At 34.8% G+C, this 19,171-nt stretch overlaps 2 protein-coding genes across 2 annotated transcripts; one reads left to right on the plus strand and one right to left on the minus strand.

Annotated features, from left to right (window-relative positions):
• Positions 1–1,088: 1,088 nt before the first annotated feature.
• LOC123307822 lies at positions 1,089–18,005 on the plus strand. The gene is made up of 3 exons (XM_044890269.1): positions 1,089–1,600; positions 11,855–12,049; positions 17,397–18,005. Exons 1-3 carry the CDS (start codon positions 1,510–1,512, stop codon positions 17,825–17,827), a joined length of 717 nt encoding a protein of 238 aa, XP_044746204.1. The 5' UTR covers positions 1,089–1,509; the 3' UTR covers positions 17,828–18,005.
• On the minus strand, positions 3,229–4,446 carry LOC123307823 (glutathione S-transferase theta-1). The gene is made up of 6 exons (XM_044890271.1): positions 4,403–4,446; positions 4,150–4,281; positions 4,003–4,093; positions 3,797–3,947; positions 3,560–3,740; positions 3,229–3,508 (listed from the first exon to the last, which is right to left on the minus strand). Exons 2-6 carry the CDS (start codon positions 4,259–4,261, stop codon positions 3,363–3,365), a joined length of 681 nt encoding a protein of 226 aa, XP_044746206.1. The 5' UTR covers positions 4,262–4,281; positions 4,403–4,446; the 3' UTR covers positions 3,229–3,362.
• Positions 18,006–19,171: the final 1,166 nt, after the last annotated feature.

Consider the following 19,171-nt stretch of genomic DNA (forward strand, 5'->3'; position numbering starts at 1 on the left):
GATGCAAAACTCTGCCTTCAGGACTGAATGATCTGACAGAAGATTATTTCTGGTATCTAGATATATTATATATTTGAGACTGATTATCATGGCTAATAAAAACTGTACTGATGGGCAAAGATAGATATATGTTTATGAATATAGATAAGAAGGAAAATTGCAGTAGGGACCAAACATCAATGGACGGCTCCACAATTATGATGATAGGGATCACTGACCTTCCATCAATTTATTTCAGGAATATCTCTTCAAGATATTCATTTTGATCAGATACCCAGAGTATGTTGGGTTGATATCCTCGTTTTTTTTTTTTCAGAAAAGAATGAAAAATTGAGTTTCATAGAAAAAATTCAATTGAAAATATGAGGTTTGAATAAACAGAAAAAATAAATGAAGACAAAACTGAAAGTCTCGCATTCTACTCTTTGAGGCATACTTTCGATGAGACAATTTATTAAATTTTGGGAAAAATTGGTCCATATATCTGCTCCAGATTGTTGATCGGCTCTTCAATGGAAGAGAGCTCTCTGACATCTCTGCCAAGACATGATCAATGCAATTTTGTCTGGAGAGCGAGCTGGCCAGTCCGTCCTTTCAATAGCATGAGCTTCCAGCTTCCAGTGCTTCTCTTATCAAGCCACTTTCACAGAAAACAACCGTTGATTTATTTTATGGCCACTATGGTGAGGTAGGACATTATAGTCAAATAAAATGCAATTTTTTCACCGCATAATTAAGTTCCATTATGTTCTTGAGAACGATTTTCCCTGGATGCATCTATACCAAAGAGGTTCTTCTTTGTCCATACTCTCATGAGCGATACGCAAATTTCGCGGACCACTGTACATTTACAAGAGAATGTATTCAATGTATGTCCATCATGCATGGACCACCAGCTATACACACCTGTCGTATACGAATGGAGCATCCAATGAATGAATGTGAAAGTGTGTTGTCTGCCATTTTTTGCGATAACCAACGTTTCTTTCCTCCGACGCCGTATACCTTCAACTCGTGACGTCACGTTTCATTGCTCCCTTTTTATCACGTCCGCGGTCGGCTGGCGTCGCGACGGCCTGTGCGAAAGTGACGTCACTTAAATGCCGCATGGCATCCAAAATCCTCCGATCGTCGGCAGTACTTGTTAAGATGCGGGAAAATAACGAATGGAAACAAAGCGACATAACGAATAAGTTGCGCCAGTGTGAAAATTAAAAATCAGCAAGAGTCGCCTTTGCTCTGCGATCTGAATTCATAGCAAGCCACGAATCAACTTTCTTTGTTGGGTAATTTTCAACATTATGGACAACTGAAACGCGGTCTTCGAACGTTCAATGCCAGGGGGTTCCATTCTTGTGAAGATGCGCCTTTTAGCCCGTTAAAAAATAGACCGAAGAATCAGCTGTGAACAGTGCGTATTTACGTCGGCCGTTGGAGTCGAGCCACAAACATTTTCGATGTCATGAAATAGCATAATTTGTCCGATTTTTTGAAGAAAAAGAAGCGATAATGGAACAACCAAGTGCTAATATTACTAACCGTACGATTGCGCCTATGATAACGCCTATAACTAGCAACAGAGGGGTCTTAGTTATACAGGGTGAGTACTGAAAAAGTCCTTTAATTATTTGAAACGAACCCCCACACTGCAATGAAGATATTCAACAACTTTGGTTGTCAGTATATGAAATCTGTAAAAATCTTCTACTATCTGTCAAAAACAATACAAATCCTACATATAAGTGCATTTTTTGTAACTTCGGACGTTAGATTCGGACGAAGCCGCAAAATCACGATAATCAATTAATGAAAATTTCATACGAAAAAATAATGACAAAACTTTTCTTTTGCCCGATGAAAATATATAAATAACTAAGTTTTTTCAAAAATAATTATACCCAAATCGGAAAATCATTGACTTTTCAATGAATCTTATACATATAGACATATTAAACTGATCAACTTGACCAATTAATTGAGAAAGAACGAAAAATATTTCCAATTTCAAATGTACAGGAATTCCATCGCATTAAAAAGTTCAAAGTACACCTTCTAAATTCTACAGGGAATAAATAAAAGATATTTCAGATCTGTATATCGCAATTCCTGCAAATTCTAAAATTGCAGTTTAGTCTTAGAATTTGCAATATTTATCTTGGATCTCTCCCAAGAGAACAAGTAAACATCAGAGTTAATCAGATTATCGACAAAAAAACTTGTGTTAAAAGAAGAGTTTATTTTCAATCCGAGGAATTATTAAAGTCTGTAGGAACTTCTCGGTATAAGTGGTCTGATTTTCTTCAAATTCAGCAAAAAATTATGTGCAAATAAATATTCAATATCATATAAGGTGAAACGATACTTGAAAGAACTAGATTGAAAGACCGGAATATCTCCGATCCTCATCAACCTTGGTTAAATGAGGCGAATTGTGAAAATTTGAATGAGCACGATTTTTGAAATATTCTTCAAATCACGTACCAAGACCAAGGTGGATTCGAACCTCGTTTTATTGTATCACATGTTGTGAAAATGTATTTTCTTCTGATGTAATCAATAATAATGAAATTGTCCATTTAGAAAGTTATATTTAGCATTATTTCATTAGAAGGAATATTATTTATAATTATATCACAAATAAAAAACTCGGTGAGCGGATTCCTTTGACAAAAATAAGAATAATTCGTTTATTCAATTTTCCCCTACTGTTCTTATGAGGGGTTGAATTAGGTTATGCTTCAACTTAAAAATGGCCATATAGAAGACTGATAATTTGAGCAATTTTTATATCGATTTAGTTTCTGGACAACTTTGATTTTCACGAAAATTATCCTCTTTTGGAACAGAAATCTGTTGAGAAATTTTAAGAAATGTGGTGTGCACTGGTGCTAACATATCATTCATCAAAAAATTTTGGTGCAAATACTACAATAAGGGGTTGGAAATTTCAACTCATCTTGTGAGGGGCTTGCAAAATTCGTTCAAGAGCGTTTTAAGACAATAATTTTTACCAAATTTTATCCAAAAATCCAAATATGAACTATCATCAGTCCATGGGAAAAAAAATTGTCTCTTCCTTATAAGGTCTATCTGGGAATGTGAATAGAATAGCAATTTGTGACAAACTATCTTTATTTTTGGCTAAGGAATCCACTCCCAAAAAAAAAATTTTTGAATCCCAATCATTTATAAGACCCTGTATCTTAATAAAACGAAAAACTAGAAAAAAAATTTTCAAAACTTTATTATAAAATGTAATCACAAAAACATAATTATCATTATAAAGTATATCAAATCAACCCTTGTATAATATTATTGCACTTTTAAAAATTCCCTTGACACTACAGAAATAACAAATCATTTTATAATTTAGCTTTCTCATTCTTTGAAGAGAGCTTGTTCAAAATTTGATGTGCTTCTGAATAAAATGGATCGAACTCTTTTCTGATTGTATTCAACCATTCTTCCAGTTTTGGTCTTCCTGCTACAGGATTCAATCCAGTAATCCCTAAAACAAAAATTTTTCGAGTCTTTTATTAACTTGAATTGATTAACTCACGTGGTTGTTCAATTTCACAAGCAGCAAATAAATCGGCTACCGTCACTTTATTACCACATATGAATTTATTTTCCCTTAACCATAAGTTTTCAATACTGTCCATAGTTTTTTTAATTCCTTTTGCATATCTAGTTATTATTTTTTGATCTGGTTCCTGACCAGTTAACATTGGCATAAATACCTACATTGGAATTGGAGATTAATAAAAATGCTACGAAGATAAGCACCAATACTTACCTTCTCATAAGTATACATAGCACAATAGAGTCTTGTATTATTATGCTGCCATTCCAAATATTCATCAACAAGTGCTTGTTGTTTACTATCTTTCGGATACAATTCTTCGCTAAGTCCATACTCTCTCGATATGTATCTAACTATAGCCACACTAGAACCAAAGCCAATGTCGTTGAACTGTACCTAATTATAAATTGTATTTTTACCTCTCACTAAGAATAAAATCTTTATCATGTATGAAAGGAACTTTTTGGAACCTATTGAAATTCTGCTTGAAATCTTCAGAAAAGTGCTCACCTAAAATGCGTTAAGGATTCATTTCAGGTGAAACTTGTAGGTCCTATTAATTTTACCTTCACGTAAATTCACAGGACGAGCCTCAAAGGGTATTTTATTCACTTTGAATAATATGTATAGAGCTCTAGATGGCTGTGATAATAAATCGTAAAATAATTTTAAGCTCATTTTAGTGTGTATCAACAAATCTATAAAAAAAAATAGATGAAGGTTAAACGAATAACAAAATATTTTCCATCATTGAATGCTTGAACAGGGTAGACGATAGACCCCATAGGGGTCGAATTAGATAAGGAAAAAAATCCCTACCAAATGAAAGTCAATAAAATATGGAATATAAAATATAAACAGAACAGAAGACTGTTTTATTTTTATTTTCGTAAGTAGAGAGCACAGAACAGAACAGGTTGTCAACACGGATGTCGAATGACAATTGAAAGGATGCGATCCGGCCGCTCCGTCCTATAACTGACAAGTTGTAGCAATCAAATCCTTTTAATTCAACAACAACAACCACAATTTGGAAATTCTTTACCTTACCACATGATTAGGGAAAGCACTGCGAGTGGAGAATGTGGAGATTACGGAGAGGAAAGAGGTTTATTGGAAGCTACATAAGAAATGTCAAAATTAATCTAGGATCAACTTCAATCCCGAACTGAGCAACCTTGCCTAAATATTAACAAATAAGTTTAAAAATAAAAAAATGACAATATTATGTTAACTTGTTATGTTATCTATCCAAAGAAGACAGCTTAGTAGTTGAACAATGATAGTGAGTTAGAGTATAAGAATTATATAATAGTTGAGAAATACTGAACTCATTATTACAGTATGAATAAAGCGAAACTTTGATAGAATAATCTTCATGCATACTAAACAGAACAGACGCAGAGAAGAAATAAGTGTTTCCAAATCTTCTGAAATTTTGACCGAGGCAACGGTCATATTAATAAGCGTTAAATCAAAATTTCGATATCCATGAAATGGCCCATAAAAAACCTATTTAATACCCATTCGACTTGTAACAACAACATACATCTTCACGAAGCGATTGATTGATTGCTCGTAACAAGCCACTAGAACCGCCTGTAAAAATATTGGGAGTAGCTATCCCGCCGAGAAATTTAAAAATAATTCGGATTCAGGTAACGAATGCAAGAACTATTTGGCAGACATGACATCGTTATTTTCGACTGTTTTAATGCAGGACTGAACTGGCACTATAGACCCAGATACGAATAATTGTGTTTTTTCGATGCATGTTCTGAGGTTTTTCCATATTTTTCTAATAATGGTTGTACTGATACTGATGAAGAAGCTCTTATCTTTCCAGGTTTTTATTGAAGGCGTAGGGTGTTATGGAGTTTTCTCCATGTTTGGACCTCTAGAATCATGTCTTGAAATATATAAACATTTTCTTTGCTTCCTTAATACACTGCGCAAAAAAATTAACGCACATTCTGAAAATCTCAATTTTAATGAAAGTTAACTCTACATTGACTTATTTTTTATGTTCTCTCGGGAAGGTTTTGAACGAATCAAGACACATTAAATGGAAGAAAAATTCAGGATTTCACCGAATCTTATGTGAAAGAAGAGAAATGAACAATTTTCGAAATACTGAAAAGCTGATAAGTGATTTTAATACTTGGTATTTCCACCCCTTGCGTTAATTACAGCTCGGCAACGACGGTTCATACTCAAAATGACTGATCTTAAAATGTTCTGATCTAATCCTTCCCAGATTTCTCCGAGTTGGATTCCTAAGTCATTAAGAGTAGCTGGATGATTTTCTGAACTTCTCAGCCTTCTATTGAGGTTGTCCCAAACCTGCTCAATCGGATTGAGATCTGGACTTCTTGCTGGCCATTCCATTCGAGAGACTTCAACCTCTTCAAGGTACTCCTCTGAACGATGCGCGCACGATGGGGTCTGGCCATAAAAATGAAATTTTCACCAATTCACCAATGTATATGGGGCAAATGGCACTACATGCTCTTCAAGAATGTTCCTTATATACTTATCAGCATTCATAGCTCCATTATCAACGACCACTAGGTCTGTGCGAGCAGTCAAAGATATTCCACCCCATACCATAATCGATCCTCCCCCGAAACCAGTAGTATTCAGGAAATTGCACTGAGCATATCTTTCATGTGGACGTCTGTATACAAGGGAACGTCGATCACAATGGTAGAGGCAGAATCTAGACTCATCTGTGAAGAGAACTCTTTCCCAATCGGCCTCTTCCCAATGGATATGCTCTCTCGCAAAATCCAAACGCGCCCTTCCATGGGCTGGGGTAAGAGCTGGGCCTCTTGCCTCGACATGAGGCCTTAAATCATATTCTCTGAGGCGATTTCTTATTGTCTGAGTGCTAATTTGCACCTCATGAGTTTGCTCAAGCTGAATTTGAAGGAGGCCAGCGGTTGCAAACCGTTGTCTCAACGAAGAAACTGTCAAGTAACGTTCTTGAATGGCAGTTGTTACCCGTGGTCTACCCTGTCCTGGTCTTCGGAGATTCATACCTGTCTCCCTGAATCGCTGCAACATTCTGGACACACTTGTATGGGAAACTCCAAACCTTTCAGCAATTCTTGTGTATGTCCACCCTTCTTCTCGCAAAACTACCGCTTGGGCACATTCCTCTTGGGTCAAATTGCGTGTTTCGCGTTGCATAGCGATCGAGTGTAGAAAATCAAACGAAAGAAAAAGGATTGATCACAAGAATTGATCGAGAACAACTGATTTTAGAATGGAGCCAATACATTCAAAATCTGATAATATCATCTTTTTTTATTCCTGCTGGGAAAAAACATCTGTATTGAAGAAAACCGTTGATAGTGGATAACATATGCATGCATAATTCTGATAAAAATAATTATCATTGAGAACACCTTCAGTTGTAGAATAAATTTGAGATTTCCATAATGTGCGTTAATTTTTTTGCGCAGTGTATAACTGGGTTAACTGCATGGTTTCCCTCTGATCATAAGTTTATGTTATGAAAAACCATTTAAATTAGAGTAAAATCAATTAGGTAAAAACTCTTACGTCTTCATAAAGAGGAAGATGCATTCCTATCATGGAACTTTTGAGGAAAATAGATGTTTGTCTCCTTGTACCTAGACACTATTCAATTCCAATTCAACTATTTGATGAATGTAATAAAGGTAGAGTAATGAAAATGCAGAATGGGATACCTATATCATAAAATTTGGAGATATTCGAGATGTGACTGCGTCTGATTTTGAATCAAGAAAAAAAAACTATGCGTAGAATTTTCATCGATTTTCCAGAAATAACGAACAAAGATCCATCATCTAGTCTGATCCTGAACTCGTTCTTCGGGATACACAATACAGGGCGTCTAAAAATAGTCTCGCACGTCTCTGGCAAAAGAAACCCGCGCTTTTATTAGGTGATAGAACAATAAACTCTTGCATGCGGTAAATGTAAACGAACATGCCGAGCACAAATATTTGGTTGTGAAGTTTTGTTCTGTTCTGGAGAATTCGAAATGCGTAATAAATTGATCGAACCGATGATCTTGTTTCAAATAGTTGCGAAAAGTGACGAGATGCATGTGTGTTTTCCATCTTATTGTTAGATATTTTGCCCACGGGTGTAATAGAATCTCTATAGGTGATTTTCAGAAATTCGGTTTTACGAAAATCACTGAATTTGGTACTCAGGATTTTTATTATAACAATATCTCATAAAACTACCTATTTTGGCACTTGACCCCTTCAGAAACTCTTTACTGGGCCACAATCTCTTTGGAACCACTAAACGTTAATTCATGTTGGTCTTTCTAAAATCTGACCTTATTTACAGTTTATACTTATCCCTCGGTTGATTTGTTCATGCCATTCAATAAATTCAAGAATTATGTAACCAATGTACCCTAGAATGTACCTCACAGAATCAATGTAGAGGATTTTGGATGTTGGCTTGTGAATTTTGTGGGAAGGAATGATCCCGTTTGGTTTATATGTTCATAATTCATGTAGTAAATAAATAAATGAATGAATTCTCGAACTCTTTACTATTTGTCGAAAAATATTACCAAAACTAATATTGTGAAAAAATGAATCCATGATTTAATGGAACTATTTGAAATTTGTCTTAGGAGAACATTTTTAAATCTTTCCAGAGTTCTAAACAAATTGTATTCTCGAAAAAAGTAACCTCGAACTCTATACGAGGAAAAGATATAAGAGGAGCTTTGATCCTGCGCATACGCCATTTTGCAACTTTCCAAGTTACACATTAGTGGACATATTTTTTCAGTTATCGTTATAGTATGGTGAAATTCATCACTTGATTTCGGACACAAAAAATTTAAGAGTGGCTTTGTTGTTTCTGAATCACGATATGCTTAGTTATGAACCTAACTTATCCTAGCAAAAACACAATATTTGTATTTCTACTCTCATCATGATAGTGGTACACTTCCTCATGAGACGATACAATAATTAGAACACGTTATTGATCAACATTGCTTGCATTGACTTTTAGGAGCAAGTAGGTCATCTATATAATGGGGTTTTCCTTGAATTCCTCTTATATATGACTTTTAATACTTGTTATAGGCAAGAAAAGAGTGTGAAATAAAGAGTAATATTTCTTAAGAGAATCCATTTCGAAATGAATGAAATGAATAAATGTTCCACCAAGGGAGCCATATGAATCTTGTTGTGTAGGTGACGTCTAACATCTTGACACAATCAATTTCGCTTGTATCGACTCCTTCCACATCCGTCGAACTTTGATTCCATTTTGTTCTGGTTTCGCTGTTTACAATAAATATATTTAGCTTTCACGTTCGACTTCGACGAGTGAAAACAAACAGGCCTCCTTTCAGCCATTGAAAAATTTTGAAATAAATATATAACTTGATGGAAGTCCAACTTAGCTTCCAGCGGCGTTTTAACGATCTAAGTTTAAACGAACAATTGGATCGACGTGCTAATTAGTGCGGTATTTCGGGCTTCATGAATCTCTCAGAAAAGTATCGATTGAGCTTAAGTTGAAGGCAGTGGCGGAACTTTAGGCTGGAGTAGCTTCATCAGACCCTCTTCATTAATTGTTTCATAAACATTGCGAACAAATGCAGGATAATATTGATCTCTGAGTTGTTTGTAATAGGAAAGGTGCTGGAATGCTTCGTTTCCGAGATACAGGGCGTTACATTTTCTTCAAATAAATAACAAATTCCTCGGTATTTGGCAATCTATGAGTAATAAAATTCATTGTTTGATTGCTCTACTCGAGTGTTACTCAATATTTCACTGAAAAGTGGTGTAGATATCTAGGAAAAACACACATACTCTTTTTGTTCTCAATAATTGATTAAAAATTGTAGAAATGAATTCAAAAATATACATTGTACGCTGTTTTAGAAGGTGTTGAAAGGCTCTGCAAGTTGGTTGTTATAAAGGTACCCAATTGAGAGGAAAGTATCTTGAATACTTAAATGTTTACTTCTATAATAGGCCATGAATTAGGGCTTCTCGCAAGTTAGAACGATTGAAATAATAGAAACGAATCACGTACCTCGTAAACATCATTGCTAATCTAAATATTGACACGTTTTACGTCTTCTCATTATATAATAAAATACAGTTTTCCGAAAAGGATATTTACGAGCACTATAAACGAGCTTCCCGAATTAATCTGGACGATCGTTAATCGTGTTATTTATAAAACTCCCGAAGACATCTATCTCTTCATGAAACGATAAAATACGGAGGTGTTTTCGGATTTTTGGGAAATCACAGCTTCGTGGATCAAAGGAAATCATCAAGGTCAACATCTGAATTATGTTCTGCTCTATGGTTGAAAAGTCCATTCTGTTCGCATCGGAGAGAACAAATGGGAGGTCTATGTGCGTGGGAGTTAATATTTTCCGAAATTTTTAGCAGAGGTTTTGTGTTGGAACTTGTCATTTGGTGACGTGCTGGGTTGGTTGGTTGTTAGTCAATCTCCTCCTGAGATTTTCAACACATATTTCCAGTTTTATGGTTCTTTAGTGTCAAGACTTTCAGAAATATGACTTTTTGCATTTATTTCCTCAAATTTTCGTCCTTTAAACGAGTCGATCGAAATCTGGAGCAGGTACTCAATTTTTGTAACTAATTTCATGGAGTTCCCCCTATGGATTATTCCATTTTGGAGTTTTGCATACATTGAAACATACAGCGTGAAATTTTTTTGAGGGTTTATTGCCTTTTCCACACCTGATTTCTATGTCCCTCGAGAAAAGCCGTATGTTTGGTTGAAGAAATATTGGGGACTTATGCCCAGCCCAGTATCTTCAAAAAGACAGAAACGAAATTGCACTTTTATCTATGAAATTCGAAAATCCATACACATTATTCTTTTATCGCTTCAGTGAATAAGGCATGAAAACGAGATTTATTTTATATTGTATTGAAAAAGATATTCATTCAAAAATCGTATTTTTCTATCTTTTCCAAATCAGCTGATATCTGCACTTCCAACCAGGTTTCCATTCCGCCAGTTACAGTTTTTGTGGGTCAAGGGCTTATTGGATCGAATCGAAGGGTTGGCACAAGGAACTACAACGTACAGTTCGCGTGTAACAATTCAGAAAAGTTTCTAATGATTAGTAATGATGACGTTCTTCTATAATTGAACACGAAAGGTTCAGCAAATTGCGTGCTTAGCGGACTTTGATCGATAGGAACGCTGATGGAAACCTAAATTTTGAGCGTTTTAAGTTTAGATTCAGATGATTGAAAATGTATTTCGACAATCTATCAAAAATATGATGTTTGGAGGAAAATCCAGATGTTTTATTCCTGTACTTATATTATGAGGACAGTTTATCTGAATCAATATATCTCAAAAGTTTGCAAGAATTCCATTTATCAGTCTGAAATTCCGCATTTCTTGATTTCCCTTTCGTTCTGAATCACCCTGTGTATAGGATAGTTTCTGACCATTGAACCATCGAGCAGGTGGTAATATGAGAAGTCAAAAATGAGCACCCAAACATCTCTTATGCTCATTATCTCACCTTCACCAATATGTTAAGGAGATTAATGTGCATCACATACAGAGTGATGTTTTTGATATCTGATCATCGAAACAAAGGCTCAGAAACGGTCTTCTACATATAAAGTAATTTTAGCATCTTATTCATAATCATATTTGAAGCTATAGTTTCAAATATTGTTCTAAGGAGTCGAATATTTAGAGAGTTATAGGAAATATTCCGTTTTCTAATAAAAAAATCGAGATTTACTTAATATCAGATGGCTCTAATTCGTAGAAAAACTCGCGCCATTAGAAGTGGTGATAAATTTACATATAGGATTCTTTCTTCTATTCACGAAATATAGAAATAAAGTTTTTTCATGTACAGAGTGATATTTTGGTAGTCCAGTTCTGTTGGGGTCTGGTTTTTTCTGGATTTTCGCTTCTGGATTTTTTGAGTGCCCCTTCTGGCTCCTCATATGGCCCTCATTCCCCTACCTGATGGGTACAGAAAAAGAGGAGAAAACGAGAAAGAATGAGAAAAAAAAATAGTTTTTATGGAATGGATCTGAAGATCCTTATACCTATATTGCAATAGATATTCATAACCATAATTGTCGCCTTTATATTGAAAGTATAAAGAACCTTCCCCTATTTTTAGACTTGTAGGAATCCAATCGAAGAATATCTGAACGAATAAAACTCGTGATTTCCTATAACAGCCGTTATTATTTCCGATTCTTTTCTTTTCAGCAACCGGAAAACCAAAAATACCAACAGTGCCTCCTAATGGGATATCAAATCAAGGAGTTGCCACCCTCATTGTGATGTGTTGCGTGCTTACAATTATCATGATGTTCTGCTGTTTTGCGGCTCCAGGAATACGAGATCTCTGCAAAAGATATGTATTTCGCCAATGCGTGATAGATGACCCAGACGTGAATAATGGTAAGTTGAAGTTGATGTTGTGAATAAAGGGTAATAATATGAAGCCAAATTTCCCAACACCTTTGAATATTTGCCTACTCTGTTCAAGGTTAGCATACCCCTATTTTCCAATCATCCCGTATAAAATGATGATGCAGTTCAACTTCGATCAAGATTTGGGAAGTTCATCCAACATTGGTTGGTTTAAAATTAATCCAACTGAAAATGTGTTTTTTCATCTCTCTTAAAGAGACATCGTAAAATTATTGAAGTCCTATTTCAATAACAATCCTCGAAATTGTTGAAAATTTTTAGCCAAAAGCTTCATTATTGATCTTTGAAACTCTATTGACACTTTTCCCAGTAGGTGAAAATATACAACATACCAAAAATTCACGAAAAAAATAATTTTTAATTTGATTCGAAAAACGCAATTCTACAGCATACACCAATTATAGAATGGGAAATAAATTTACAAATAATAAGAATAAGCTTCTCTTAGTATTTACGAGCCCATTAGATACAGCACTTTTTATGTCAGGGTGAGTAGATGAAAGTGTCCAAAATATGCTGATTACTCCAAAAATACTGACACATTTTGACAGAGGTAAATTCTATACAAATGGTGCTTTACCCTTTTTCACTCAGGTAATGTTGAGTAGGTAATAGGTTAAATTTCAGGTATAGAACATTGAAAACCTTCCGGTAGGTTTTTAGAAAAGTGTTCGTGCATCTGACGCAAACTCGTCAGGCTGTATACAAAGCAATTAACGTTAAGTTATCTTGTTTAAGTGGTTTCGTCTTAGGTTTCAAATATACTGATTATTAATATAGTGACATTAATAGCCATTTTTCATGAGAAAAGACGATTTGAATACGAATATCTCGTCAAAGAGGACTTTATAGTTTTGGATATGATCCAAAACCTATGAAAAGTCAATAATTCAACAGTGAACCAGAACATCAAATGAGTACCAATGGTTTTCACGTACATTTTATCGAGTGAGAGAACAATTTTACGAATAGTGTACGAATTGATGATGCGATCAAGTTCTGATAGATCTTAAAGGAGCAGAACGGCAGAAGGATCTAAATGTTGAACAATAGAATTCTTGGCATCAGAACATCTTCGTGGCATTTGGAATTAAATTAATATGTTGGCATGTCTGCGTTCTATAGCGGTGAATGTGTTAGTTGGCAGACAAATTATTCCGATAAGACGAAGTTCTATCGAATCTGACTGCCTAAAATGCCCAAAATTTCCTTCAAATATCGACTTTGTATACACTGACGAAAATTTCCTCTGGGACTTAGCAGTTGAAGAAAAAATTGAAGAGATGGCCAGTATCTCCATATTCTGGGTATTGGGATACAAATTGTTATGATTTGACAGGTAACGTCAACAAGATAAATAATGTTTGAAATATAAGTGAAATAAATCAGTTGCTACGAAAGTGGTTTTTAATGTTGTAGTTGCCAAAACGAAACAGCAAACAAAATTAAGGATCGAAATAAATTGGTGCTATGGATGAGCTTTTCCGAGATTTCTTTGAAATTTAAAATAGGGAGAGGCGTTTTTTGGTATTCGATCGAATTAACAAAATGCATAAATTTGAAATCGTTTCAAGAACTCTCAAAAATAATTGCAATCTTCAGAACAATCTTGGTAAACGAGTTCTTTGGGATGAAAGGAGCAAACGGTCAAGGAATTTCGAGTGTTTATGCAGAAAACTTACTTCTTTTATTCTTTCATTTAAATTATTTTTTGCTTCCTCATAATTTGCAGAAGAAGGCTCTTTGAAAATTCATTGATGATTTTATCATATTTTGATCAGTGCTCATTTGTTGTTGCTCAGAAATACTTGGGGGAAAGTGGTCTATATATCTCCTTGGCCTCCATACAGGCACATTGGATTGTTTTCAGTTAGAAATTAGGCGTTTAACCCAATTACTCATGACATTCGACGTACTTCACGGCTGAAATAAAGGCTGAAAATATTGACGGGACTATTTAAGAGTAGGTATACATCCGAGGAATAATTAAACAAGTAGAACAGATCTTCGCGGAAGCTAATTATAAATGTCAACACTGTACGTTGACCATTATTTCCTTGTTTCGAGAAGATGAATTTTTGGAACAGTTCCACGAAACGAAACTAATGTTCGTTGCTGAAATTACTGACAGAATGATTCTACACGATAAAGCTCTGCTCATCAAGAACTGAAGGATAATAACACAGAACAGTACCGTAATACAATGTTAAAGGAAAATGAATGAGTATTCGGCATTTACGATTTGATTGTTTGATGATATTTATAGAGTGTTTTGGTGAGAATGAGTCATATTTTGAATGTAGCTAGCTCTTCTCAGTCTTTATGATTGAAGTTGATGAAAAAATCATTATGAAATGTTATAGAGATATCTATACTCTATACTAGTCTATACCCCTTGATACTTCAAAAAAATTCTTCGCTTTTTTTCATGATTTGATATTATGAGTAAATTGAGAAACTTATATCATCGGTATTTTTTCGGATAATCGAATAATTCGAACTGATATCAACACCGAAGTTTATTGAATCTCCATTTCAATCAATTCATTACGGTTCTGTCCCCAAGAATTTTGGCTCGATCTTCCCGTTAAATTATTGAGATAAGATTGAAGAAAAAGAATGATCCCCTTATTTTTAGATGTTTTATAGTGAATTATCAGGATGCAGTCATCGTTGTTTTTTGTTCTCAAAGGAATATTTTGGAAGCTATGTTGAAACATTCTATAAACATCGTCATTTGTGACTGTTCGTTATTGAAACGCCAAATGAAAGTCAATATCTCTTTGATTTTTGAAAATTACGGGATTTCTGAATTCTTTTTATATACCACATGAATATGTATTGGTTGTTTTATTTTATTTTGGTTCTTATGCTCATATTATACATTATTATCATGAGGCAGAATTGCAGGGGTGACTCCTTGTCCAAAAATATTATTATTTTCTTTCTTCTGAGAAATTGGTGGTCAAAAATAGGAACTTTTCCACGTTTTTGTTGATAAACACCAAATAAGATCGACCTTCTTCTATTTGTTCCAGTAGATAGTGATTTTTCAATGGAAAACCTTAAAGTTATCCATATTTCAGCAGAGTTTCATTTTCAGATTCATTTTCGTGGTTTCACGCCGCAAAACGAATTTTCTGGATAATTTGACATTCAGAAAACTCAGAATTTTATACAGAATCAACTTACATGTTAAAATATAGGGCTAAAACATTGGAAAAACGAAAATTTCTATTTCTTCCCAAAAATATTTTGACGCACGCAATTCATGCCACACCCTGTATAAATATATAAAAAAAAGGGACAAGGAAAAAGGACACGAATAATATTGGTGCTTCATCATTCATTGAGGTACCTTTATGGCTATAAATTCGTAATTATTTCAGTTTGGAATAGAAGACGTGAACTAGCAGCTCAACATAAAATTGTAAATGAAAAACAACAGCAACGACGGATGAGTAGAAGCAGTGAACATCGCCAGGTAAAAGAGATTTCGTGTGAGACAAAAAAAAAATAAAATGAATAATAATTCGCTTTTTGGAGCTTTAACATATTTAACCAACGCAAGTTTGCTTTGAGTGTTGTTGTATTTGATTAATGGTACCTAAATTTCTACTGATTTCCCACTAGTCAAACATTATCTTTACTTTTTCTAAGAACATGTTACATGAAATATTTCAGTATCCGATTCAAGAGTGAAATTCACAAAGAGGGAAAGAAAACTTTTGTTTTCTAACTGTAGGAAATGGTTCAACAATCCCTTTTTATACTGTGATCGGAAAGATTTTCTGATCTATTATATCAATATTCTATTCTGGCAACATAATCATTACCAGATCATATGAAATGTCTTATATGACATCGTTTTTCTAAAAGACTGATAAGAGATTTGCCTGATACGGAACTAAGAAAGACTATATATAACTTCATTCAAATTTATTTTAGCAGTCGGTTGGCCATGAAATAATTTTCTCAAGTTTTTGTAACTAGAACGAAGTTAGGTTGGCACTGATGAAATGTCGTTAATGTCATAACGCCGTTGCCACAACTAATATCAATTTTTATTACGAAAATTCGAAAATGCCGAAAGTGATTGAAAAAAGAGACAGGGTTTCAGGAAGTGCTATTTAGAATTCAGGTCCGCTCATTCAAATAGTTACACCCTGATATTCTAAAATCCACAATACGTCAGACGGTAGCGAACATATTCAAGGTAGGAGACTTTATATAATGTTTCATCTGAATCTAAACGACTTATATTTCAGCTGAATATTTCCTCAATCAGAAAGATTGTGAATGAAGAGTATGACAAAGAATTTCCTTCTATTGGGAGACCTAAAAAAGTGGTGGCATTTGGGAATTTTATGTTTGAGTGAATTAATGCGAAAAGTTATCTACAGGATTTTCGATAAATGGCATCGGAGAATGAGTTCCCTAAAATGGATTTTTCTGTTTTTCATTTGACTTGTCCTATACAATGTAAATGTCTTAAGGTACTAATAAATACCTAATTATTATATTACATCAATGTATTAAGATGAATAGCCACAAATACGCGCAAGTTGCCCTGTTACTGTTTATTCATGTGAAATTTTTGTTCAACGGTGAAGTTGCATCTTAACTTGAAACTTCCTTCAACTCCTTTTACTTATATTGATGCAAGATAATTTTTATTGAAAAATTCAACATTCTTGTAATTATCTGTTAATTCCTTCGGGAGATACCCATTGCCAACCACTGCATCATATGCATTTCATCTTCGGGTTAATATTTTTGAAATCTACAAATGATGTAAGCCAAAGAAGATAACGAACATTAACTCCCCTCAAGCTAGTGCATATTATGATATTATACTGATCTCTTGTATTTTCCATGCAAATAACTGGATTTGGTATGCCTTCAATCAGTTTGTATAAACTTCAATTATGTTCGTCAGATATTTTCCGAAGAGATTCGACATTGTGATAAAATACGTAATAACAGAAACTTTTACGTAGAACGGGCAACATAGCGTTGATTTAAAACCCAAAAATGTTTTGACAAGCATCATAACCCCACATTTTCGTACTATACAGAGTGAAATGTGTCAAATTTCCATGGCCAACCGACTGCTAAAATAAAGTTGAATGAAGTATAGGTATCTTTCGAAAAAACCGACCTCCGATTATGAACGAAACAATTTTGGGCATCCCTTGGTCAATATTCTTCTGTGGTCATATGGGCACCTCCGAAAACTGGAATCAACATTGCGTATACTCACATTATGCACAAAACAAATGTTGGAAAGGCGCTGATTACCTTTTTGTTACAGTCCAGACGCCCCAGCAGCACCAGACGCCCACTCTAATACTGCTGCCGTTCGGACGGATGCTCGTGGTCGACCGATCCATGTTCCAGGCCTTCCAGTCGGACCCCACAGGCCTGGATCTGCTGGAGATCGGCAGGCATATCATGAGGAACCAGAGCCTGATCTCAGACAGCACACCCAGTGTCCTAGACTGCGACAGTACGAGCAAGGGACTGACCCCGGATTCCCTGGACCTGCAGCCTCCATCTTACGACGAGGTCTTGAGGAAAGACCTGCCTCCGGCTTACAGTGAATTGAGTTTGATGTTTCGAACACAGCGCTATCCGTCCTCGACATATTGTGCTTCCACGCAGAGTATCGAATTGGACCATTTACGCGAAAGACATCTTGAAAGTGAGACTGATCTTGTAGATAGGGATTTGGTGTCCAAGTAGATGCACTGATATTGTCCTGTTTCACTGGGCTCATAACCTGTTCGTTGATGCAATTATTTTATAGACTATCTATTTATGATGACATGACCTGCCAGTTTATTTAACATTGGTGATGTTTTAGGTACATAAATTATCTTTATAAACTGTTGAAATTATTAAAGTTACTTTTGTGGACAAATGTACAGTGTTTACTAGTTTCCTATAAAAAAACCCGATTATTGTTGGAAGAGATTTCTGCTAATACTTTTCATATGGCCTTGCAAGAAAAATCTAATAAAAAAGCCGCGGAACCATATCCCTTTTTAGATTCCAGTTTCCTGTAATGTTGCTAGAAAGAGAGCTGAAATGGACAGCACGAATACCAGAGCAACGAGTGGGTTCATCCGTAGTTATATCTCCAGAGATGAGAGATCCAGATTGGAATAACCCACTTGAAAAGTTGTTTATGATTGTTTATGAATATCAGTTTATAATATCTCCGCCAACGAATAAATGGTATGAGAGCAGGTTACTTTATGTGAAATAGTTAACATATGAAGGGTTAATGAATGTCAAATTGAAAATGTTGGGGGCTCTATCTTTCTTGGGGGCCACTTTAGAGAAATTTTTTTTTTGAGGTTTTCATCATACTTTCAAGTGCTCTGAACGTCCTCAAATTTTGATCTCCTATTCCAGAATATTTTCTATCAATGAAAAGTGATATTTACAGGGTGAGTCTTTGACTCGTACAGATATTCTAACAGTAGATTCTTGAGGTCAAAAGAAACACTTTTTTCTCAAACCATTTTTCCGATACGGCCCTGATAAAAAGATATAGTCATTTTAAGATTTCATAATGAGCTGTGCCACCTCTGGAAAAACAAAATTACGTTCAGAATAACTAGCTGAATCTGTGACACTACACATCTGTGGATCTTTCAAACATTGTTGCATTCGGTCAAATTTTTCAAATTTCACAGATATTTTTTATTATTGAACATCAAATTACTCGAAAATGGCGCATTATACGAGAAAATATGAAAAAATACTTTTATTTTACTAAATGGTCGAATATTTATTATATAGTGTAGAACCTAGTTTCAAGAGTTGGGTTTTTGAATTTTTGGTATTGTTTTGGTACGTAATGGTCATAATGAGAAAACTGGAAGACGTGGGTGATATCTTGTGTTCGAAAAAGATTCATTCGATAAAACCGTTTGTGAGAACTAAAAATAATTTTTTTTATGGTTTTTCAACAGCCTGTATATTTTTTAAACCTAGCTGATTGCTGATTCGGAAAATATGATACGAGAAAAAAGTGTTCCTTTTGACGTCAAGAATCTACTGTTCAAATATTTGTACAGG

This window comes from Coccinella septempunctata, chromosome 2 (assembly GCF_907165205.1).
Source record: "Coccinella septempunctata chromosome 2, icCocSept1.1, whole genome shotgun sequence".
In the NCBI taxonomy this organism is placed as follows: Eukaryota; Metazoa; Arthropoda; class Insecta; order Coleoptera; family Coccinellidae; genus Coccinella; species Coccinella septempunctata.

Bases quoted from the DNA above. Each gene is read 5' to 3' on its own strand.
- LOC123307822 (XM_044890269.1), top strand. From the start codon at position 1,510: ATGGAACAACCAAGTGCTAATATTACTAACCGTACGATTGCGCCTATG. The intron at 1,601-11,854 runs GTGAGTACTGAA...TTTTCTTTTCAG, and splicing joins AGGGGTCTTAGTTATACAGG to CAACCGGAAAACCAAAAATA. The intron at 12,050-17,396 runs GTAAGTTGAAGT...TTTTTGTTACAG, and splicing joins TGACCCAGACGTGAATAATG to TCCAGACGCCCCAGCAGCAC.
- LOC123307823 (XM_044890271.1), bottom strand. From the start codon at position 4,261: ATGAGCTTAAAATTATTTTACGATTTATTATCACAGCCATCTAGAGCT. The intron at 4,094-4,149 runs GTAAAATTAATA...AACGCATTTTAG, and splicing joins TCCTGTGAATTTACGTGAAG to GTGAGCACTTTTCTGAAGAT. The intron at 3,509-3,559 runs GTGAGTTAATCA...TTTTTGTTTTAG, and splicing joins TTGTGAAATTGAACAACCAC to GGATTACTGGATTGAATCCT.